The sequence below is a fragment of the Solanum verrucosum genome, unplaced genomic scaffold (genome assembly GCF_900185275.1).
Source record: "Solanum verrucosum unplaced genomic scaffold, falcon-dt-bn FXZP01000064.1, whole genome shotgun sequence".
NCBI classification, from domain to species: domain Eukaryota; kingdom Viridiplantae; phylum Streptophyta; class Magnoliopsida; order Solanales; family Solanaceae; genus Solanum; species Solanum verrucosum.
Genome location: NW_026020144.1, coordinates 2,420,864 through 2,445,370, shown reverse-complemented (window position 1 = coordinate 2,445,370; position 24,507 = coordinate 2,420,864). Strand labels below are relative to the sequence as shown.

The 24,507-nt window shown below is 33.8% G+C and overlaps 4 protein-coding genes and 3 non-coding genes across 9 annotated transcripts; 5 read left to right on the top strand and 2 right to left on the bottom strand.

Annotated features, from left to right (window-relative positions):
• Nucleotides 1–679: 679 nt before the first annotated feature.
• LOC125827608 (outer envelope pore protein 24A, chloroplastic-like) lies at nucleotides 680–4,428 on the bottom strand. Its single transcript, XM_049506911.1, has 3 exons — nucleotides 4,021–4,428; nucleotides 2,875–3,234; nucleotides 680–1,016 (listed from the first exon to the last, which is right to left on the bottom strand). Exons 1-3 carry the CDS (start codon nucleotides 4,216–4,218, stop codon nucleotides 936–938), a joined length of 639 nt encoding a protein of 212 aa, XP_049362868.1. The 5' UTR covers nucleotides 4,219–4,428; the 3' UTR covers nucleotides 680–935.
• A 4,252-nt stretch (nucleotides 4,429–8,680) lies between these two features.
• LOC125827798 (uncharacterized) lies at nucleotides 8,681–14,284 on the top strand. 3 transcript variants are annotated; one of them, XM_049507138.1, is made up of 7 exons: nucleotides 8,681–8,761; nucleotides 10,333–11,416; nucleotides 11,531–11,915; nucleotides 11,992–12,070; nucleotides 12,931–13,376; nucleotides 13,762–13,860; nucleotides 13,971–14,228. In XM_049507138.1, exons 2-7 carry the CDS (start codon nucleotides 10,452–10,454, stop codon nucleotides 14,133–14,135), a joined length of 2,139 nt encoding a protein of 712 aa, XP_049363095.1. In that variant the 5' UTR covers nucleotides 8,681–8,761; nucleotides 10,333–10,451; the 3' UTR covers nucleotides 14,136–14,228. The 3 variants fall into 3 exon arrangements, with proteins under 3 accessions (XP_049363095.1, XP_049363094.1, XP_049363096.1); XM_049507139.1 differs by lacking the exon at nucleotides 8,681–8,761 and having other exon boundaries at nucleotides 10,398–10,490; nucleotides 10,620–11,416; XM_049507137.1 differs by having other exon boundaries at nucleotides 10,333–11,915; nucleotides 13,971–14,284.
• Nucleotides 14,285–14,663: 379 nt separating this feature from the next.
• On the bottom strand, nucleotides 14,664–15,464 carry LOC125827772 (transcription repressor OFP7-like). The gene has a single exon (XM_049507098.1). The coding sequence runs from the start codon at nucleotides 15,462–15,464 to the stop codon at nucleotides 14,664–14,666; it is 801 nt and encodes a 266-aa protein (XP_049363055.1).
• A 3,803-nt stretch (nucleotides 15,465–19,267) lies between these two features.
• Nucleotides 19,268–22,338, top strand: LOC125827626 (uncharacterized). Its single transcript, XM_049506933.1, has 3 exons — nucleotides 19,268–19,719; nucleotides 20,716–21,051; nucleotides 21,730–22,338. The coding sequence occupies exons 1-3, from the start codon at nucleotides 19,429–19,431 to the stop codon at nucleotides 22,264–22,266; spliced, it is 1,164 nt and encodes a 387-aa protein (XP_049362890.1). The 5' UTR covers nucleotides 19,268–19,428; the 3' UTR covers nucleotides 22,267–22,338.
• Nucleotides 22,339–24,081: 1,743 nt separating this feature from the next.
• On the top strand, nucleotides 24,082–24,157 carry LOC125827976 (small nucleolar RNA R16). The gene has a single exon (XR_007443023.1). It is a non-coding gene; the product is annotated as a small nucleolar RNA R16 (small nucleolar RNA).
• Nucleotides 24,158–24,218: 61 nt separating this feature from the next.
• LOC125827975 (small nucleolar RNA R16) lies at nucleotides 24,219–24,294 on the top strand. Its single transcript, XR_007443022.1, has one exon. It is a non-coding gene; the product is annotated as a small nucleolar RNA R16 (small nucleolar RNA).
• Nucleotides 24,295–24,355: 61 nt separating this feature from the next.
• LOC125827977 (small nucleolar RNA R16) lies at nucleotides 24,356–24,446 on the top strand. The gene has a single exon (XR_007443024.1). It is a non-coding gene; the product is annotated as a small nucleolar RNA R16 (small nucleolar RNA).
• Nucleotides 24,447–24,507: the final 61 nt, after the last annotated feature.

Here is a 24,507-nt window from a genome sequence, read left to right as displayed (position 1 = left end):
TTTAAACTTTTTTTCTATGAAATTTAACTCCAGAAAACTTGTTTGGCCACAATATTTCAGAAGTTGAATTTCAAAATTTTCAAGAATTTCAAAAATAACAAAAAGATGTTTCACTTCTTTCATTTCAAATTACTACAAATAGTCAAAAACAAATCTAATTTTTCAAAACCTATTTTTTTTTCATTCAAATTTCACAATGAAAAATGATCAAACGACCACTACATGTGATAGAATGATTCACATGAAAACCACGTGAATAACGAGTAGTCAAAAGAAACAATGTCATAGATACAATTGAATAACCAAAACAAACATTTATAGCCCCTCTTTTTCTCCTTCCTAATCAGTTGTGTACTACACTACTACTTACTCAGTCGAAAGTTTCTCGTATTACTAGGAGAGAAATGGTCAAAATACCAACATTAGCAAAAATTTAAGTGCACTACCCTGTAACTACCAAGATGGTCAAATGAACAAACTTGAAGCTGTTGTTGGTACTGAAGAATCCTCAGACAAGAAATGGATAAAATAATCAATCAAGTAGAAAAAATTGAGAGTCTTCCATGAAGAAAACACAAAGTGAATACAAGAACAAAAGGCAGGAGCGCGAAAAGATTTAGATTGAAAATCTCAAAAGTCAAAATCACCAAATAGAGTTAGGAAGAAGATAGCAGATGCATCATTTTGATGGAGCCTTAAATCATTAATTCGGGTAAAGTCGGGGCATCAAAACATGGAAGTGTCTTAAAATCGGAAGACTGACAAAAAGCAACTTTGGATCAATACTCATGTTGGTAACCATAAACCGATTATACAAAGCAAAATGAACAGCTCACTTGTGAATCAACAAATTGAGCTAGAAAACATTAGGTGAAACCCAATTATGAAGGGTAGCCAGAAGTAGTTACATCCAAATTATTGCAGAAGAAACAGAATCACATTTCAAAGTCCCACGACGTCTCAGCACTTAACTTCGGGATTTTCCGTTCCTCAAGCAAACAGAGAGATGCACAGATCTGGAGACAGGAAGAGAATCTCGAGTCAGGAGTGGTCTCAGGGAATCAAAACAAAAAATGAAGAATTTCTTTAGATGCTTTACATAGTTCAATATCTATCAATAAACCAAACCTTGAACACAAGATCAAGAAGCACTGATTTATATATTTAAAAAAAGAACAGAAAAAGGACAGCCATGCATGTGCATGAAGCTCCCACTGTGCAGGCGTCTGGGGGACCACATTGTCGATTTCACAGAAGGAAAAGCAAATGACAAGCATGAAGTGAGCCACCATAAGGTTGATCTGGTTACTATTCTGTCAGAACAAAATAAGGCATGGAGGATACAAGGAAAGAAGAAAAAACGACACAAACAAATTTAAATTTATAATTTAAAATAAGAAACTGTCCACTTATGAAGTTCATTCTACAACAGATGATCAGTTTTTTACGCTGAATTATCCAATATAAGTGAGTGCATGTTTTTGGTTTACAGAATAAGGATACAATCTAGCTAGAAATGATTCGTGTTCATTTTAAACGTCATCAGAAACCGGGGAACATTCAATTAGGACGGGCACGGGTAAAAACGAGAAGCTTAAAACAATTTCATTATGGTTCAACTATCAAATACTTCAACAAAGATTTTCACACAGAATGCATAACAATAGTGATGCTGATAAAATATCATGGCTATAATAGATGTTATAATTTGTGCATTTCATTGCACATTGTGATGGCATATCAATCACTTATAGGTGAACATGAATGAGAACATTCTTATTCACTATTAACAATTGAAGGCCATTTTTAAACTGGTTCATCTCTCCACAACAATCAAATAGAAAACATATTTATGGCAACATAATGGATCTAAGCTGAATTCCCACAAAAGCAATGGCATAACTGCAAAAAATCCAGATATGTGTCCTACTTCATGATCTATCATATCCAACAATGCAGTGACCCTATCAAATGACAATCAGGGAACCAATACCAATGTAGAATAACCTTTAATGGTCGCTTGCACTTATCAAGGCAAAAGTTCTTTTTGTGGACGCTTATTGATGCACATCAAAATCAGAAAAGTCGAACAAATGAGTCAATGAATCAATATGACATGTGAACATTTATATTATTAAAACCATAAAATGAACTCCCATTTTTTTTAGATTTTTCAACATGCAGCCTTCATCCAGAAAAAGAAATTGATCAACTTGTGACATCAGGGAAGGATAGGCCCTTCTCAGACTAGACATAGAATGCAGACTCACAATAATGAGCAATTCAAAATAACATCAACACGTGTGTTTAATAACTGAGCAGAAATGATAAGAAACAAGCAAAACCAATAAACCTCGCAGAGACTTTATACAAGTGCACTACGATCCCTTCATCATTAACCTTCGATAAACCCCGAGGTATTTACATTCCGACCACTTAATGTTGTAAAAAACGGTCATATAGTTACAGATTATTCCACATTCTGTGGTTTATAAAAGGTCTGCAATGACACGGCCAACAGGCGTTTAGGAAGAATTTTGGCACATGACCAGTGCAAATACAAGTGGAGTAGAATGTACACCTCCAACACATTCTTTAATGTTCACCAGAAGACAACTTTCTGGTAAGTAACAAGTAACTTTTAAAAGCAGTGTCACCAACGATTACTTTTGTTGGAAAATGAGATCAACAAGCTAGTGAGCCAACAAATTCACAAATGTTCAAAAAAAAAATAGAGCTAACAGAAATAAGCCCCAAAAAACTTAAGCAAGCCAATTGAAATTTCAGTGCCAACTATAGAATAGTTTAGCTTTGTAATTCAATTGCAATGGAAATTGCCAATGAAAATATGGATAGAAAGCTTGAAAGTTATACCTTAAATGATCCATTTAACTTTGAACTCCTGGACCATTCGAGCCCCAAATTCCTGCTTGTCGTCTGATAAGTAGCCCTAAACACATCATCCCCATAAACTTTACGTGATACCATGAAGTCCCACGCATTCTTTGCTGTATCATAGATGGGCTCGAAAGTAGTGATTCCTCCATGGACATATGTGTACTTTAATTTACAACTTCCCGAGCCCATCACGTGATTAGCGGACACCTTGTTGGCGGAATCAACCACCAAAGTTCCATCCAATATTGTTCGCTTGTCTCCATGAAAATGAATGTAATTCAAATTCAATGGCTTCTCCAGAACCTTGATTGAGTTCATAAACTGAAACCTAATGTCCTGAAACCACAACACTTAGATAATTAAGAGCTAATGCCAATCTACAAACACAATCTATCAATCAACTACATCTCAATCCCCTTCTAATTAACTAGAGTATTTTTCACAGACGGCCTAAATTGAAACTGAATGTCCAAAAACTATAACACTTTCAATAGTGAACATTAAGAGCTCAACCAAATTCGGAAACACAATTCACTCAATTAACCAACTACATCTCAATTCCAAACTAGTTAGGACTGGTTATGTAAATCAATTGTATATACTCTATTCGATTTTTAACTAGACTACTTTTCACTGACGGCCTAAATTGAAACCGAATGTCCAGAAACAGCAAAACTTTCTATAGTACACATTTCGAACTAAAGCGAATTCTAAAACACAACTCAGAGCTTTTTTGGGTTGACTTTTTGAAGTGTTTGGATGAATAAAAAAGTGCATATATTTAAGCAAAAATAAGTCGAAAGCCTTGAGTTAGAATTTCTATTGCTTTTGGATTGTAAGTCACCAAAGTCAAAAGTCAACCCAAACAGGCTCTCAATCAATTAACCAACTACATCTCAATTCCAAACTAGTTAGGATCGGCTATGTAAATCAACTGTGTACATTTCGAGCTAAAAGGAATTTAGAACAAAATCAATCAATTAACCAACTACATCTCAATTCCGAACTAGTTAGAATAGTATAGGTAAATCATGTATATGTATTCCATTCAATTTACTATAACATTTTTCACTATATCGACGGTGATTAGTAAAACTGACATATACAGAATCGATTCGAGACCTTCTTTGGGACATTGTAGTCGACGATGAACAATCCAGGTTTCTCAACGGCCAGAGCTAATCCGTTTAAGCTGGGACCTTTGACAACAGTAGCATCGGTCATGGAAGCTCGGAGCTTAAGGTCGCCGGCGTTGAATGCAACAGTAGCGGCGGCGGCTGCTTTGTCGGGCTCATATCGTGCTTTGAATGAAGCCTTCATCGTTGCCGAGTGAAAAATGTACAGTATTCGATTTTTTTTCGATTCTCTAGCGAGCGGGATAAGGAGGAGGGATTTGAGGTTTAGGAATTAGGAAATTGCTGATGGATGGCTCTAACACTTCGGGCCGGCATTCTAATTTGTTCAGCTCAATGGATAAGACAAAACATGCCCCGTAAGAGGAAAACTCATAAATACAATAAAGTAACTTTTTCATATAAATACAATAAAGTAACTTTATTTACATCAAATATAATCAAATTTTTATTTACATAGAAGATAGTTTAAAATTTGCGATATATCGGTAATAAAAAAGTTTGTTTCGACAAAATGATTTTTTTCTATAGGTATGATGTATTGATATTGTATAAATAGTGATATTTATGTATAGATAATGTATAACTATATATCAAAGATATATATACATCGGTATACATTATTTATACAATAAGCTATATATTGTAGACTAAATTTTTCAATCTTAATCAACACTAATCTCATATAAACAATTTTAAATTTTAGATATTAGTTCTTTTAATATTTTTTGATATATTATTCACTCAAAATTATTATGTTTATGACATGTCAATTTTTTAAGTCAAGCTTTAAACACAAAAGAAGAAAAGAAAAATAAAGAATGAAGAGGAAAACAACAAAGAAATAAGGAAGAAGAATATTTATGTTTATGGCATGTCAATTTTTTAAGTCAAGCTTTAAACACAAAAGAAGAAAAGAAAAATAAAGAATGAAGAGGAAAACAACAAAGAAATAAGGAAGAAGAAGATTTAGGAAGATGGAGAGAAGGAATAACTATGATATTGATTTTGAAGTAAAAACATTTATGTTTTGTAATTTGTGTTGTCTATCATTAAATATATTACTTTATTTGTTTTTATTATCCATTATACTAAAAACATATTTCAAATTTTATTTGTTGTTTTGAGCATAATAGGAAAAAAAAAATGTTTCCATCCAGACACTAATTACTTATTCCTAAATCATTTTTAAAGGAAAAATGACAAATATATTTTCAAACTATCGTAAATAGTATCTAAATACCCTTCGTTATACTTTTAGGACATTGTACCCCTACCGTTCAAATTTTGGATTGTATATACCCTTTGAACTAACGGAGAAACACGTGTCACAATCTTAACGGTCTATCCAAAATTTATTTATTTATTATCCCTGATTAAAAAGCCCACCCATAAACCCACCCTAGTATGTATAACCCAAAAAAAAAACCAAACATACCCACACCCAAATAAACCCATTTTCCCTTTCTTCATTGTTCCACCATCCAAACACCCCACGAAATAGATCGACACTGGAACTCCACCACACCACTGCAACTTCATTTTCACCGACAAAGCCCCAAAAACAAAAAAGACCCACACACATAGTATAACCCAAAACATTCTCAGTATACGTATTTCTCTCTTGTGTGATCAATAAACCTGATGAAGGTAGCACAAATGTGAGTCAATAACAATATGTTTAATTTCGAAAAGGATAGGGGGAAAGATGAGAGAAAGGACAAAGAGATTTATCGATTTATTTTGAACTCGTGAGGTATTAGTGAGAGGTTTTAATTGAGAAATCATCACCAACTACCAAAATTGACAACACCCAGATGTTTATAACTTCGAATTTCAATAAAGAAAAAAAGGTTATAATTTTTGCGATTGTAAATTCATTTGAAGCTTTCTGATTCTATTCACCGGTATTATTGGCGCAGCGATAAAGGAGAGACAGGTTCATGATGGTCGAAGGGTCACTGCATCGTTAAATTCGCCCAAAGCGAGAGAGGTTGATTTTAGTAGCAATTAGAGGTGGTTTTGTTGTGGAACTTCATCGGAGAAGTTGAGTCACAGTGGTGTGGTGGAGTTCCGGTGTGGGTTCGATGGGGTGTTAATTGGTTGTTGATGATTGGTGGAATAATGAAGAAATTAGAGTTTACTTAGGATTTGTTTTTTTTTGGGTGGGTTTGGGTTATAAATATCCGAGTGATTTTTTTTAATTAGGGATAAAAATTAAATAAATTTGGGTTAGGCCGTTAAGATTTTGACACGTGTCTCTTCGTTAGTTCAAAGGGTATATACAATCCAAAATTTGGACGGTAGGGTCATCACTGTCCTAAAAGTATAACGAATGGTATCTAGATACCATTTACGATAGTTCGGGGGTATATTTGTCATTTTTCCCTTTTTTTAAACCCAAGACCAAATTAATATTATTTTATATGAATATTGTAATAAAATATTGATGTCAATCTCCATTGGCACACATTATCTAAACTAGACAAATAAAAATAAAGGAATATTGCGCATTATAGCAAACTATTAATTCAAAATAAATGTTATAGCTATAGTTTCATTTAATTCAAATTCACAGCAAACACATTGTCATTCGCCCCTCTCCCCTGAATCTCGTTTGCCACTCTTGGTTCTCTCAATCACCTCTCTCACTTTATACAAACACAAATGTATAAATTGTGTTTGTGTTTGTATAAATCGAGAGAGAACATATATACAAATACACATCTCTTCGACCTATACACTTAGGGGTCGTTTGGTAGAGTGTATTAGGATAAATAACACATGCATTAGCACTGTGTATTACTAGTACCTTGTTTGGTACTCTTTTCCAACCTATGTATAACTAATGCTTGCATTAGTTATACACTCTATTGTGTATTAAAGTGTGTATTGCTAATACCATGGATTTCTAGGTATTAGCAATGCAATGGTTTTAATGCATGCATTAGATTAACTAATGACAAAACTACCCTCTAATAATAATAATTATTATTATTATTATATTATTATTATTATTATTATAATAATTATTATTATTATTTTTTTTGTAAAAGAATGTGGGGGTATTTTTGTAAACAAATATTTTTTATAGTCTTTATACAAGGCTTGCTATTTCCAATACATCAAACCAAACAATGTATAAGAAATAATGCAAGCATAACTAATGCAAGCATTACTAATGCTTGCATTACTAATGCATGCATTACTAATACATCATATTCAGCATTATTCTTATACACTCTACCAAACGACCCCTTATAATTATAATAATACAAATCTTCCAATGCACATTTCTCTTTTGCCTTTCTATGTCTCTCACTTTATACAAACACAAATTATACAAATACAATGTATAATTTGTGTTTATATAAAGTGAGAAATAATTTTGATATACAAATACAAATATTTTAACTCGATTCAATTGTATATAAATTCAAATTTTATGTAGATATACAAACGTAATCATTGATACATATACACAGTAGTTGCATATATACAATTCACTTCTTTCCACTCTCTGCCCTCTCTTGCTCGCTCGCTCGCCTCTTCCCTTCCTCTCCCAATATTGCTCACCACTTCCCTTCCTCTCCCAATATCGCTCGCCACTCTAGCCTAACACAAAAAACATATGCATTTACAAGCACAATTTTCAAAGACGCAGACGTTCGATTTATATAAATTGCTATAAAAGCGCAAATATGATTTTTAAGTTTGTTATTCCTAAAATAAACAAAGGGAGTATATTTATAAAGTTCGCATACCAATGAAAAAGATATCGATATGATCCCTTTGCTTATGGATACTTATAATTTCACCATGAATATTACTTTTTTCTACTATGCACTTGAGTTGAGGATTCTTTAAAAATAATTTTAAACCTCCACGAGGTAGATATAAGATTTGCGTATACTTTATCTTTTTGAAACTTCACTCGTGAAATTTCTCTGAATATATTATTGTTATTATTGTATTAATTATTCTAATGCTTAATTATTCACATATTATATTAAAAACATAATACATAATACATAAACATGACATTTAACCTGGCTTCATTTGACAACTATGGTCTGTAACTTTGGGTGTGCACAAGTAAACGTTGAAACTTGTACAAAATTGAACAAATAAACACTTTCGTCCTACATTGCACCCTACATGGCATCCTTCGTGTATTATGTCATGTAGGATACATGTGTTTGTTTGTTCAATTTTGTACAAGCTTAAGTGTCTATTTGTGCACACCAAAAGTTGGAGGGTATAGTTGTCAATTGAAGTCAAGTTAAGGGTCATGTTTATGTATTATACCTTTGTTTGTGTTATGTCATATTTGATAGTATCCATAAATAGTTAAATTAAGCATAACACACATTTTATTTTATGTATAGAAGGACTAAGAATTTATATTTGAATTACTTTAAGGGTTAAATATAGTAAATCATGTATCAGAAGGACCAAAAGCAAAACTTACCCATAACTCGGGGGACCAAAAATGCTATTATACCAAAATAAAACAGATAGGACCCAGTCAGCGGCATCTTATAAGCCCAATGTCAAGAACACAAAGCCCTAGTTCCCGCCAATATTGTTGGCGCCATTTCACATCTCACCAATATCCATATAAATCACTAATTTCCCGGGAAATCTTTATCCTCCATTTTTTCTTCTCAACTTTCTCCATTTACTCTTGAATCTAAAACTACCAGCGAAACCAAGCGATTCTGAATTAGGTGAGCTGAATTTGCTATAAATATTTTTTTTTAATCTCAGATCTGTTTTCTGAATCTGTTGATTTTGTCTTTCTGTTACTGCATTCGTTGTTTATTGGTACATTTTGAGAGAAAACAGCTGTAGATGTTGATCTGTGCTTCTGTTACTGCATTCTTTGTTTATTAATCGTTCCGTCCCAATTTATGTGTCGCTGCCATTTGAAATTTGTGCTGTAAAACAGTCATGGATCATTTGTGTGGCTATAAATCATTTAATAAGTGCAAACGTGAAATCGTAAAGTTAAATTGTTTCTAATTATAGAATTTTGACACTCGAATTGAGTGAGTTGTACAATTTAAAGAAAAACGGGAAATTTATTGCAAATTTCAGGGTATTAGGGATTTTTAGGCGCCCCCATATCCATTTTCTACTCATGCCATTTATGAAGACTGTATATATATCTGGATCTTTGAGTTGTAGCTGTTAATTTGTTGCTTCTCAAGAGTATATGAATTGATGGATCCAGTTTATTGATTGGAAAAACTGTGTTGCGATTTTCGAGTATATGTTAAATGATTGTTTTTATATAAATGCATTTGTTTTTCTTTGGAAAACATATGACTGAATTAATTCACTTGTTGTAAAAAAGCTGTTTTAAGTGATTAATTTGTGATAGTAATAGCTTAGTTTATAGGGTAATTGATATCCCAGTACTCTATTTCAGATCTTGCTTGAGGCAAGGAATATTGATTATCTCTCAGTCTTGTCAAGACAAAGCATATAAGATTGTTAGATAGAAACTTGTTTCGGAGACTTTGTATGTTAGCATGTTACCGACATGCCATAATTTTGATAAGTAATTGGCATTGCATAAGTTCCAAATCTTCTCATTGTTCCACACTATAACCCCCCCCCCCCCCCCCCCCCCACATGGTTTCTTCTGCCACTTCCTGCTCTCACTATGGTTTTATTCAAATGCCATTTGCTCATCCGTGTGCTGTTAATTATGCTTTTCTGTAGTTTACTGGCTGTGAAAGTTTGCTATCCTTTTTTTGTCTTCCTAATTCAGCTCAAGCAAATTGAAATATTGAGCTAAGAAATTTTTTCTTTATGTAAAAACTTGGGTTGATTAATTTTGGACCTCACCTCATTGACACTACTAACCAAAAATTCTGTTAAAATTGGTGAAAACTTTTGGTAAGGGTAGCAGCATTCCCCTTTTAATTCTGGATGTAGGTCGATATCTGGTCTAACAACTTTGTGGAATGCATACCATTGTTTCTTATTACAGTTCTACCGTTTGTTGAACTACTCTTCGTCATTGTATTTTGTGTATTTGTGTTAATTTTTCTCCATGTATTCCGACATACTTCTTTTTGTTTTCTATTTTTTCCTGCATTGTAAAAGAGAAAATAGAGATAATTTTTTGAAGTGTTTGAGTTTTAAGACATCCCAAAATAGGATTTGGACCCAATAGAGGTTACCTCAATAAAATTGTAAGCTATAACACCAATCAAGTGGAAACGTTCATTGATTCCATCTTTGCTTTCTTGCTACTCTACTTGTGGCTTAAGGTTTCTTTCTTCTGCAGTTTATGGAGGACTGGTGTGACATCTTGGAGTTATAAAGGACTTGTGCTATATTCTATCCCTTCGAGGGCATTTGCAGTTTCACCAACAGTTCATGAACTTGAGTCAAGCCTGTTAGACAATGGATCAAAGGAGTTGCAACAACTTGCACTTTATCCAGGTTAGGAGGAGAGGTTTGACAGTAGAAGTCCCTAATGTAGATTCTCATGGAAAGCCAGCTTTAATGTTCAAGAAGTTAAAAGACATCTATGATACTGAAAATATTAAGTGTGAAAGCGAATGTCTGCAGGTGGTAGACAGAACATTACAAGCAGTAGAACCTGAAGATAACATATTTGGTAGCTGTGCTAATCATGAAGTGAATATTCAGTCAGATGATAAGTCAGATGATTATGATTTTGGAGAAATAACACTGAAACAACTGAAGAATAAATGCAAATCCAAGAAAAGAAAACTTGCTACTCCAAGTTCTAGTATGACCTGTCTGAAGCAGCCTAACGGATGTTATCTTCCAGAGGAAGATGATGATCTAAAAGTACCCCTTAGTCATTTGAAATCGGGGATTTTCAAAAAAGCAAATGGTAAAAGAAGGTGCACCAACAGGAATCTCTTTGCATCTCCAAAAGAGCCTGTATCAGTTAAACTTGAAGAGGTTTTTGAGCCTGAAATTTCTCAGCAGCTCAAAAGTGTTTTGCCTGAAGTGGCAGAACCCATAGCTGACACTTCTGAATCTGAGTTCTCAGTGTGTCAAAGCTCAGATTCCTCCAATTGCTCCTCTAATATCCAGATGGTTAGCAAACTGGAGCCCATTACAATTACATGCAGTGAATTTCCAAATGTTGTTGACTCTGAGGAACACAAACCAGTTTTGTTTGCTGAAGAGCAGCAGCTTTGTACTCTTAACCAGATTTTCAGTGATAACTCGGAACATGTGGAATCTAAATATGTTTTCTCAGCTAGTGAAGTGCCTGCAGAGGTAAATAATCAGGAGGACGGATGTAATGGAGAGAACAGTCAAAAAGTGTTGTTTGCTCCAGCAAGGTCTATGGAAACAGTAGCAGCAGCAAATGATCAGAGTCTAGACATGTATGACTGCCTGACGAATTGTTCTGATACAGTCGAGATTTCTGATCAGAAACCCAATATTGTTGTGTTTCATGTTCCTGATGCAACAGTACCTAATAGAGTGATCACTGCCAGTCTTCATTGTGCAGATGATGTTTGCATGTTTGGAGATAGAGATAAGGAAGTTTTGCTCTCAGATCAGAATATTAGTTCAGTTGATGGCCCTGTTGACAATTGCATCTCATCGTGGAATTTTCAAACTTGCTCAGGCAGTGACAATTGTTTGCCATCCTTGGACAAAATTGATGACAAGGAGCAGCGAACAGATTCTTGCTTTACTGATGCAGCAACTAGTTTGATTTCAGGAAATTGTTTGGGTGATGAAAATCAGCCACTGAAATATTCAAGTATTTCTGAAGAAAAAAATATGACGGTAAGCAGTCCACCTCCGGATGTTGTTGATCAGATCTCAACACCAGAGCTGTCACCGCCTCCTGAGAGACTTCTTTCGACACGAAAGGTTAGGGGTGTTTGCTGAAGATAGATTGTTTTCTTTTTATTTCTTGAAGTGTCTTAAACAATATATTCTTATGCAGGCTATTTCTCCATCCTCTCAAGAGCGACTTTGTTTGGCTATGAACTCCATAGACTTAATTGATGACCTGGAGAACTACAGTAAGTCATAGATGAAAATAGGGTTTCCAATCATATGCTAGATCAATTCTGTGTTTTATCCACTTCCTATATAATTCAATTGACGTATACGGTATATGCATTGCAAATACAATCACAGTTTATATGTTGCTTCAAATTTCCTTTAGGATAAACCTATCATCAGAGAAACAACTCACAGTGCTTCAAGTTAATTCAAAGTTCATTTTACCTGTATGGTTTAAGCATTCTGGTGGTTGCTTCTTTGGTTAAACCCAGGAACCGATTACCAGAAATTTGAGAAACAGATGGGGTTTTCAGTTCCGCTGTTTTTGATGTACAGTAAATCAGACAAAATCAGTATAGTGTGCAAGTCAATAATCAGCCAGCTTTTATGTGCTGGTAAATGAAGATAACAGCTTATTAAAGATTGTTTTTTAAAAGCAGAAAAACAGCTCCTTGTTGTCAGACTTGTGTTTTACTGTTCCTTCTTTCTATTCTAGCATTACATAAAATTTTAAAACTGATTTTAGTTATGTATCCTGCAAAATGAAGAAACTAGTAAGCTAGTTTTTTATTTACCAGACCAAGTGAACTGTCTTGTCAAATGAACTACAAAATCTTGATTTCATGCTTCCAACTTTGAAAGGTACTACTAATTTCCTTTCTAACTCAAATGTATCAACGGAATAAACCGTAACATCATACTTCTACATTTATCCACCAAAGATGCTAAACTGGACTTAAACCTCAATTATTCAATAGAATGAGATTCTTCATGTTGTTGTCCTTTTGAAATGCTTGTAATAAGATAATATATTTGTTTTCCTAAATGTTCTGAACCATCTCGGCTTACTTGTTTTTTCATGGTCATACTATTTCAGAATGTAAAGAAAAACTCACTTTTGCGGGACACGAGGATTCTGAAAGATCATGCCTAGCTGATGCTAGCACAAGTAAAGATTCTGAACGATCTCCACGGCCTAATCAGGCTAAAGTTTTTATAGGCCCCAAGCAGATCTCTAGGAGATTGAAGATTGGAAAACGAAGTTCCCCTCCAAAAGGCAATCTAGTAAAACGAAGTAGTCCTTTGAAGGGCAATCTAGAAGGTCCTCGTCTGTCTCGTTCTTTACCTCAGCTTAGCACTGGGTGCACCTCAATTAAACGTTGTTCAGAAAGTGCTATAGCATTTTCACAGCGGCAGATGCATGATATTGAATCTCTAGCATCGAAGCTTATGAATGAATTGAAGTCCATGAAGGATATGGTAGAAGACAAATTACTCTTTGAAGCATATCGAGCCAGTTCTTTGAAAAATGATGCTGATGAGGTATGTTATTCCAGATATACTGATATATTGGAGGTGACAATTCTCGAGTTAAACAACCAAAGAATAGATCACAGCTAACCTGTTATATGTCTGATATAGCAAGTGATGTTTTCTTAAAATCTCAAGTAATATTGATGCTTTGATTTTCCAATACCTCATCTAACAGTTGAAAACATATCAATTTGGTCTTTATTTTGGTTTTATAAGTAATGGTCAGTAACATGAAATGGCATTTGACAGACAAGGAAAAATTCTAAGAATTACAAGAGGATGTGCTATTTTCATTTTCATGTGAAATGATTAATACTAGAATGACTTTTGCTTAGATGAGTTACTCTGCATGTAATTGTATTGTTCTCAAGTGCTAGTATCTTATGTTTGACAGGTGAAGAATGCCATAAAAGGTGCTACGAAAGTTGAAGAGACAACACGAAAGTGGCTGTCCATGATGACTAGGGACTGCACCAGATTCTGTAAAATCATGGTTGGTGCCTTCCATTTTCTGTATAATTCATAGTTGCTCCTCAAACTTCTTTAACATTAAAATATGAACTTCGTGACTCATTAAGTCAAATTTATTTTTCTGTGATGTAGAAATTGACTCAAAATGGTGCGACTGATTCCAAGAACTCAGTCCATAGAGAGGGGAGGAAAATTTCTTTTGCTGATGAAGCTGGTGGTATGCTCTGTCATTTCAACTATTTTGAGGATACTGATCCAACGTTGGAATCTGATAGTGTACAAGAAGACGACATATGAGGCCTCAACTATCATCTTCTGGAGATATCTCAATATTTTGTTGTATGATAGATTATTGTGCATCTTCCTGATTGATTGTGTCCAATAATGTAACGATGAAATATTATTTTTTCCTAATACTACATTTTGAGATAATATTCTGCTATCTAAAACTACTGTAAGCCAAGTCTCCAAATGCACTTCTCAATTGGTGTTCACATCATTGCTATCTCAATAATAGACTGTCCAGATGTGATGGAAAGGTGTTTGGCAAAACTACTAACTAAAACATGTCATGTAGAAAGTAAAAATAATAGAGTTGTTGAAAAAGGAAGGAAAGATTTCTTTTTGAAACGAACTCAAAAGGAAGGTAAACCAAACCAATTGAAATGGAGTAATATAAAGAGACATAGCAAAGCACAATAACCAGATTACAAGAGCATATAAAAATTATGATGAAACATATGAAAAAATAACATGTGATGTGATGCTCCTTATATAGGTTTTGAATGTTGAATTTGAACCAAATATGATGCTAAGTATAATTGTTCATTGAAATCTTGGAAGCTTTAAATCCATAGACTTTGAAGATTTACCAAACAACTCCTCCCAAATCTCAGTGAAAGCTTCCACAATAATTGCATGATGGTGTCTTGAATTGAGACTAAGAAAACAAAGCAAAAGTTGTTCTAAATCCTCTGCTTCAAACATCTCTTTCTCCAATATCATTTCCTTCATTGAATTCTTGAAATCGTCGTAAGGATCTGCTGATCTTTTCACTATAGCAAAACTCTCATTCACTTTTCCATCAGCCATACATGGCATCATAGAATCTTTAAAACTATTTGAAAGGTAACGTCTAAGCCTCCTTACTTTCGTGTTATTATTATTTTTCTTCCTTCTGATCCCGGATAAAGGATCTATCCCATGATCCACATCGAATGATGATTCAAAACTTGGAGAAGAAATAAAACTTTCAGTTTCATCATTAGGTTTCTTATCACAACATTCACTACTGAAACTGAACCAGCCACTATCAACAGAGGAAAAACTCATATTCAACCTACTTTTTCTACTTTCCCCCCTTCTCATGTTGTTGTTATCATGATCAGAATATTCAGAACTCGGCGAATTGTATGTTTTACTTGCCAAGTTGTGAGCTTTTCTGAATATGTAAGGGTGATGTGGGGTTGAGGGAGGTACTGGAACAGGGGAATTATCAAGAATATTGGCAGGGGGGAATTTGTATAGTGAAAGTGGCATTGGACTTTTAGGCAAAAAAGAAGCTTTTTTGGATCGACAAAAGCGAAAAGAAGGCATAGAGAGCTTGAGTTTAAATCTCCTTGTCATATCTAAGTGATGAAAAATGCAATTCTTTTGGTAACAAATGAGATGAGTGCACAACAACAACAACAAACGTACTTAGTGTAATTCCACAAGTGAGATCTGGGCTAGGTAAAGTGTACGTAGACCTTACCCTTATCTTGACAAGCAGAGAGAGACTGTTTTTGATAAACCGTCAACTCAAGAAAAAGATGACAAAGAAAAAAGTTGACAATAACTACAACATAAATAGTAGAAAGTAATGAAAAAATTGTTGCTCGAACCAAAATATGATGTTGCTATGGGCGTTGGTACAATTACAGGCGGAATGTTCAGTACCGATTAGCCATGCCCAAGGAGTTTGGAGTTCAAGAATTTGAGATTGTTTTATAGAAGAAAATTGAGGGAGAAATGGCCGGCTTTGGTCAGCTGACAGTAGGCAAATCTTTTAATAAAGAATTTAAGTAATATAAGTCGGTATAAACAATTTTACATCATCAGGTCATCTTTACCAGGTAACATATTTTATATTTAAGAATTCAATCTCACATTTTAAGAAAATTCATATGTAGATATCTTGTGAATGGCTTAACCGTGTAAATTAAATAATTACTCGGACGGTGTAAACCTTTTTAATATATAAAACTATTTTCCCCTTATATCAGGAGTTCTGTGACAGACCAAATCTGAGTGAGGTAATGTGAAAGCTACATAGAAATTCCCTCTAGAGGAAATGGTCTCAAAAACATTATTTTATGTATAGTTTCTTTGAGTGTGACATTAAATTTTTTCTCTCTCTTGTATTTTTCTTTTGTTCTTTTATGATACTCCCTCCGTCCACAATTGTTTGGCAGACATACTAAAAATAGATATCTAAGATTAATTGTCAATTTAAACAATCAAGAAATAATTAGTCACTTTTTTCCAATTCTGCCCTTAATGATTGTGTAGTTCAATTGAAAAGTTATGTGGACTTTTAGTATTTTTGATATAGTAGGGTTATATTAATCAAATTACATCTTGTATTAAATTTCCCTTGAGAGATGTGCATGACCTTACCCTGACAAACAATTGTGGACGGAGGGAGTAATTTGAATTCAAGTACCACGACATTCCATGAAAATTAGGTGGGATAACTAGTTTTGAGACCGTCTATGAATATTTAGTCATTTAAAAAATATAATTGAAAAATAACCACTTTTTAAAACATACATAAAACTTAAACAAAAATTATCTCACATTAAAGCGAAAAAAGTCTAAAATTTTTAACAAGTGAAATGAAACTATGAACTCAACTACTCAAGGAGTCTTTCATTGAGTTCAAACTCAAAGACAAAATAGGACTTTTTTTTGAGTTCTAATTATGTGCTAGTAACTAGCGTATATTTTTCGTGTTTAATTCAGAAATATTTTATCCAACTTATTATGAAGAAGCCATGTTTTTCCTTAACGACATTTTTGATTGGACTAAGAAAAAAATCATAACTTTTAACTTCATACTACTCGCTTCAACTAACACAGATATTATTGGCAATTTTTTTTATCAGAACAATCTCCAATTTACTGATATTATTACTAATTTTCAATAACTATGTCTTCTTTCGAAAAACACTTTCCAATCAGTAACACTAACAAAGCACTACGCAATATGACTTTTATCGTACCAAACACATATAATAACATAAGATTTCCCGTAATATCATTATATTTTCCCATAATATCAAATGCAAAAATGCTAAGTTTGTCAACTATTGCCAGCAAGCTGCAATATTTATATCACTCTATTTTTAGATATATAAAAGGTCGTCAATTAACCATCTGAAAAAAGGTTTTACGTTGAAAAAATCATACTATATGTATCCAGCCGTGCATTGAAGAATTCCTTGCTGCCCAATACCATAAATTTGGTCCTACGAAAGTGACTATAATGTATATATTAGCAAGAATAAGGACGTGTTCGGTAGGAAGGAAAATATTTTGAAAAATATATTATTCTAAAAGTATTTGCCTATAATTTAAACAAATATTATGATAGATATTAGGTTGGATTATGGGGTTGTGGATATGGAGGCTAAGGGGGGGTGAGCCGTGAAGGTGAAGATAAGATGTGTTGGAGCCTGCTGGATGGAGAAGACACATTAATTAATCAATATAAAATGTCAGTTGCGGAACTCATTTTTTCTATTTTTATTAGGAAAATCATTTTCCTCATTGTTAATAAACTTGTTTTTTAAATAAAATATTTTTCAATTTTTTGAACCAAATGAACGTGAGAAAAAATGGAAAATATTTTTCCAAAAAATGTTACTATGTTTTATCCTAAGTTGATCGTTGAATTATGTGAACTGACTCATGAAAATTTATCCAAAAAAATGTTATGTTTTCTCCTACAATATTCTTCTTCTTATTGTTTTATTATTTCATACACTCCTCTGTCCTAATTATGTGACACTTTTCGTTTTATGAGAGTCAAACAATTTAAGTTTGACTGGTAATTTATGCATGAAATCTTCAAAAAAATTTAAATGAAATTTATATATTTATAAACTACATAAAAATTACTATAAGTCACAATAATTGACAATTCAAAATATTTAAAAAATGTATGATAAACTTAGGCAAAATGGTCTGATGTATCCTTATACTTGTTCGAGTTTGTATTATGGACCCTTCTACTTAACTCCTTACCAACTGAATCCTTAAACTCAATCAAAACAAGATTTTTAAACTCCTCCTACCGTGTGTGTAATTCACTCGCCCATAAATAAATGACATGTCAAATCCATGTCACATAAATCAATAACATGTCATAATTATCTCTATTAACTATTTTAAAAAAATTATTAATCAAAAATATTAAATAAAAAGAAAAATGCTAAAATTTCCACACACCAAATTAGCCGTCCCTGTTCTTATCCCCAACCCATTCCCACCGTGAAATAGCCTGAAGCCACCAGATCAGAAAGTCACCGCCACCGCTCTTCTTGCCGGTGAGACAATCTATTCTTTCTCTCAAACCCGTCTCCATCTCCACCGCACACTCTCACCATTTTTCGTTCCTCCTTTTCCAATCTCCACAAAATTAGCAACTCTAGGTCGCCGCACTACCAACTTTGGCCGGCAAACCTTTTTCGCCGTTGTGACCAACTCCTCGCACCCTCACCCACCCTACTCTCCTCTCCAATGTCTTCCTTTCACCGCACCACCAGCGACCACTTGAGAACCAGGACTGTCTCTCCTCTCCATTCTCTCCAGCCACCAACAAACCTCCATGCCGCCTCCTGTTCTAGCGAAAAGGGATTAGCGCCAAGATCTGCTAGAGTGTAGGGAAGAAAGATAAAAAGGGATATGGCAGGGATTGGGTTATCTGAAAAAGAAGGTGAAATGGAGAAGAAGAAGATTTTTTTTCTTTTTTTAAAAAATTATTATATTATTCTATTATAATTTTAACAACTCTTTTTAAATTAAAATATAACGTTCACTTGATTACACGCGCGTGTAATCACACACTCCTGCCAACTCATCCATTTTAATGCCACGTATGTTTGGTCAACGGTCAGAGGGGTTTGATATATTATATTTTATTCAGTTTAAGGGTTCAATTGATAAAACATCAAGTAGAAGGGTTCATAATACAAACGTATACAAGTACAAGGGTCCACCAGACCCTTTTGCCAAAAACTTATGGTCAATAATAAACTTGTTTGAATCTAGAAATTCGAAACACATAAATTGGGACGGAGGGAGTAGTATATTTTTAAATGTAAGATATTATTCCCGCCAAAATTAGACCCACACAATCGCAAACACCTCTTTGATAAAAAAAAAAGGTGGCAGAGAAATATCCATTTCTCACAAAATCATGTGCTCCGTTCAATCCTCTCTCAAAGGAGAAAAAAAGGAAACACCATTTTCTTAATTTTTTTTCTCAACAATCTTCCTCTTTCTCTTATATAATTTTTTTGAAGAATAGTGTTGTATTTTTTACATCATGAGAAAATTGAGCCCTAATTTGGACAAAGAAAATGGATTGGATACAGTTTTGGAGGTTCCTCTTCCAGAAGAAATGTTTAGCAAAACCGGTGGCAGGAATGCAGCAATCAGGTGGAAGAATATGCTAAATCTAATGCGAGCTGATAAATTGCCTGATCGATCGAAGGCGGTTGCCTCTGGAAATAATGATCAATTTATGTTCTTGTTGAAAATTGTTGGATCTGCTCTTATACCTTTTCAGGTTCAATTGGATCATGCTATTAGCTTGCCTGTTAGAGATGGTTGCATTGTGAGTTGCTCTGAACATCTCTCCTTCCTGTTTTTGGTTTTTGGGATAAAATATAATAACAATAATAAGAAATAAAAAAAACAGCTCAGAAACATTCTGTGTGCACTCAAAGTTCAGGTAAGGAGGTGTGATGTAGGAAGTCTATCTGATGTAAATATTAGTGATTTCACATTTCGAACCCATGACTTATAAGTCACTGGTATGTTGTGTAGTGCTATTCATTTCACATTATTTCGTTGTTCGTTGTTGTTATTGCTTTCATTTCCATGTTGCCTTTCTCACACTTCGGTCTATTTGAAATAGTAATCTCTACGATAGGGGTAAGGTCTGGGTATAGTGTACTCTATTGTACTCTTCTTAAGACCACACGTGTGGAATCATATTGGGTATATTGTTGTTATTGATCTATAGGTTATACTGAGATAATTTTACCATTGATTCGAAGTTCGCCTTCTTTTGGGATATTTGTATTGGACAAAACAATATTTTCTTAAATGGGTAACAGAAATGACAAAGTTTGAATATTCTTGAATCCGATTCCTGAATAATAAGAATGCTAATGTACTTTTTTTATCAATCAATCACCTCTACATCATATTTTATCAAATTAATCAGGTTGATTTTATGAATTCTCTCTCTATATATTTGGCTCTATTCCGAATGTAGTAGCTGCTTTGGTGGGTAAGGGCATGGCTGCATGAAGGCAAGGGGTTCAATTGAATCTCTTTTGTCGGGAAATTATATTGTGCAAGTATATATCCTAGGATCTATGTCTGCTTTGATGTCCTGTTGAAGTGTGTGATCATTTCATTTAAAAGCTTAAGTGGTTAGAGAGAGCAACATTTTTATTTACTTAATTATATTATCAACAGTTACAGTGAAAAACAGAAGATAAATGATGTATCAAATGTCACAATATCTTAACTGATAGATTTTGCTGAAATTTCTCAAACAAAGAAACATGCTGAAACCCTTCTCTAATGTTGTGGTCATCAGAAAGCTTCTTCTGCAAAATACATAGTACAACAATATCTAGCAGCTAGCGGAGGGCAGGCTGCATTAAATTCAATCAATAGCATGTACGCGGTGGGGCAATTGCAGATGGCAATGTCAGACATACAGCAAAGTGGTAACCAGATGAACTCCAAACGGACATGTGAGGACGGAGGATTTGTTCTTTGGCAAAAGAATCCTGATCTGTGGTTCCTAGAATTTGTCGTATCCGATTGCAAGGTCAGTGCTGGTAGTAATGGTACAGTAGCTTGGAGTCACTCTTCCACCAATTCTAATGCTTCAAAAGGTCCTCCAAGACCACTCAGGAGGTTCTTTCAGGTACCCCTTTCGCTTCAGTAGTTCTTTAGGCCTGAGTGACATGATTTTTAAGATTAGTTATATGTATTGACAGTATAATTAGTATAACTTGTATAGATAATAACCATTTTTACTACGTATCATGGAGATTTACATGTAAGCTATGTGTTGGCTGATAGAGGATTTCCAAGACGATATTCTTGTCATCAAAGATGTGATCCTCTAAGATCTTAGTATAATTTATACTAAGATCTTAGAGGATCATATCTTGATATGAAGAATATCTTCTCATCTTAGAGGATCACATCTTTGATGACAAGAATATCGTCTTGGAAATCCTCTATCAGCCAACACTATGTTTCTTGAGTCCTCCATAAATGCCTCTGCTCCCATGTCGGATCTTCCAAAAGCATTTTTGGAGTATATGAGCAACAAACATAACCTGTAATTACCATGTGAACTGATTGTGTAAATACCTTTTAGACCATCAAGGCATAGAGCATAAACTCTATTGTAACATACTTCTTATTTTTGAGTTGCAAGTCACACTCTTTCCTTTATGTGCTTTATGAAATCATCCAACAACTACATGGTTAAGTATACCAGTACTGCTGCCTGCACAAGCTAGAAAGCTTATCAATGTTGATAAAACTCAGATTCCTTCCTTGTCTTATTTATGAACTCGTCTTTGATCAACAGGGACTAGACCCCAGATCAACAGCCAATTTATTTCTGAATGCTGTTTGTATTGGAGAAAAGAAAATCAAGGATGAAGGATGCTTTATACTAAAACTTGAGACTAGCAAAGACATGTTGAAGGCACAAAGCACAGCCAACACAGAAGTTGTTCATCACACCATATGGGGCTACTTCAGCCAACGCTCAGGAGTTCTCATCCAATTTGAGGACACAAAACTAGTAAGATTGAAGTCAGCGAAAGACAGCAATGACAGTATTTTTTGGGAAACAAGCATGGAATCAACGCTTAAAGATTATAGGTACATCGAAGGTATCAACATAGCACACAGTGGAAGAACTGCAGCAACAATTTATAGATATGGAAAGAACATAGACTATAGAGCAAAAGTTGAGGAAACATGGAAGATTGAAGAGATTGATTTTAACATTAGTGGTTTGTCAATGGACTGCTTTTTGCCTCCTGCTGATGTAAACAAGGAAAATGAACAAGAATGGGATTCTAGAGCCTCTTTAGCTGAAAATAGAACTGTATGCTAATGTGAAAATGTTCTTGTATATAAGATAGATAGGCTGTTAGCTCTTGTTCTTATTTCCTAAATATTGGATATTTTGATCACAAAAGAGTTCTTTCGTCTCAAAATCCAAGTAATAAATAGTGAAAGTTCTCAAACTTCGGTTTGATGAATTTAATTAGATCAATTAGCTATGATATGCATATAGAATACTTAGATAAAAATAAAAATAGTACAATATATTTCAAAACTAAGAATGGTAGTGTTCAAATCTATAACTAGATCTAATTCTCCCATCGATGAAAGTTTTATATCCCAATCTTCGGCATATCTTTAACATGATCTTGTTCATCAGGGCAAATCGATACACGATTACAACAAAGGTCCGTTGGTGCAAGACAACCACCTTTATTTAGCATGACGACAGTGACATCAGGATTTGTACTTTCTATTATGGTTTGAGCTTTCACGACATCAACTCCGACCAACTCTGGCCATTCACATTGATTTGAGAATCCAAAATGTTTGCACTGATTTCCAGTACAAGTGCATGATTGACAAGGAGGGTATGGTGTTTTGGATTGGATTATGACCATATATTGGGAAAATAATAGAAAGCCAAGAAGAAAATGTAATATTGTTATCATGATGAATTGTGATGTTGTGCAAATGGAGAGACTTCACATTTTATAGGGCCATAGCTTTTTATGGAAACTTGATACATGCAATGTAATCTGGTCAATAATAATAAGAAGGAAAGTGATTTTTGGACATACATTTAACTTTCATGTGGCAATACGTTATGAAATAAATATTTGAAAATAACTTTTGATACTTGATTTTTAGTCTGCTTTGATGTGTGTTTTATAAAATATACGTAGATGATGATAGTTTAAATAAAAATATGAGAATAACATATAGTTGAAAATGATAGTTAGATGTGTTTTTGACTATTTCTCAGGAGAACAACGATTAAATTGATTTGATTTTGATTTAGAACCTATCCAAATCGATCCGTGAATACCCATATAACAAAAAGACATAACACATAAACATGACCCTTAACTTGGCTCCATCTGACAACTATGACATTTAACTTTGGATGTGCATAAGTAGACACTTTAACTTGTATAAAATTGAACAAATAGACACATTCGTCCTACATGACACCCTATATAGCAAATTTTACGTCTTACGTGGCATCCTACGTGTATTATGCCATGTAGGACACATGTGTCTACTTGTTCAATTTTATACAAGTTTAAGTGTTTACTTGTGCACACTAAAAGTTGTAAGATATAATTATCCGCTGAAGTCAAGTTAATGATCATGTTTATGTATTATGCCTAACAAAAAACAGTATTGGGGGTATTTTGGTAACAAAAAAATAATTAAGGATTCACATGTATTTTCTTAAAACTACAGGGGCAAAAGTGGACATTTACCAGTTTTCTCTGCCAAACGCCGCATACTCCAAACCCTAGCACTGTCTAAACCCCTATTTAAACAACATTTTCTCCAGTAAATTTTCAATCAATTTGCTTTTCTTCATCAATCGATTCTGCAAAAAATAGTTTCTTCAAACAATTTTCATGTCTGCTTTCTTAATTTTTTTTATTTTTTTTTATTTTTTTTTGTGTTTATAGCATCAAATTTACCCTCTTCTTGTACTAATTATGTGAACAAGGAGATAAAGCTGATGCATAAACTGATACGGTTGGCTTACCAGCTCATTGCATTCATATTCTTATTGCCTTCGTGCCAAATGGTCCTACCGAAATCCTCAACTTTTCAATTGCTTTTTTCTCTGAATCTGTTTTTTTTTTTTTATAATTCATACTTTGGCATATGATGATTTACTGTAAATACTGAATAATCATGTCGATTATATACTCCGCTTATTATCTGATGCTATTTTGTTTCTTTGATTCAGATCTACTGAATGTTAGTTGTTAATGTTTTTCTAATTTTTCATCGTTTGGCATATGACGATTCACTGTAAATACTGAATAATCATGTCGATTATTTACTCCGCTTATTATCTGATGCCATTTTTTGTAGTTTCAGATCTACTGAAGTTAAATTGTTTTTAAATTGTCTTTCTGGGTTTTTTGGGAGGCAAATGATGTTTAAACAAAAATCTTATACTACACACTGAAATTTAATGAAGAAAAATTAACTCTCAATTAGTTTTCTGATGCCTCTTAATTATTAGTATTATTTTTGATAATATTAACCAATGTTTGTTTAATCTGTTTGATAAAAA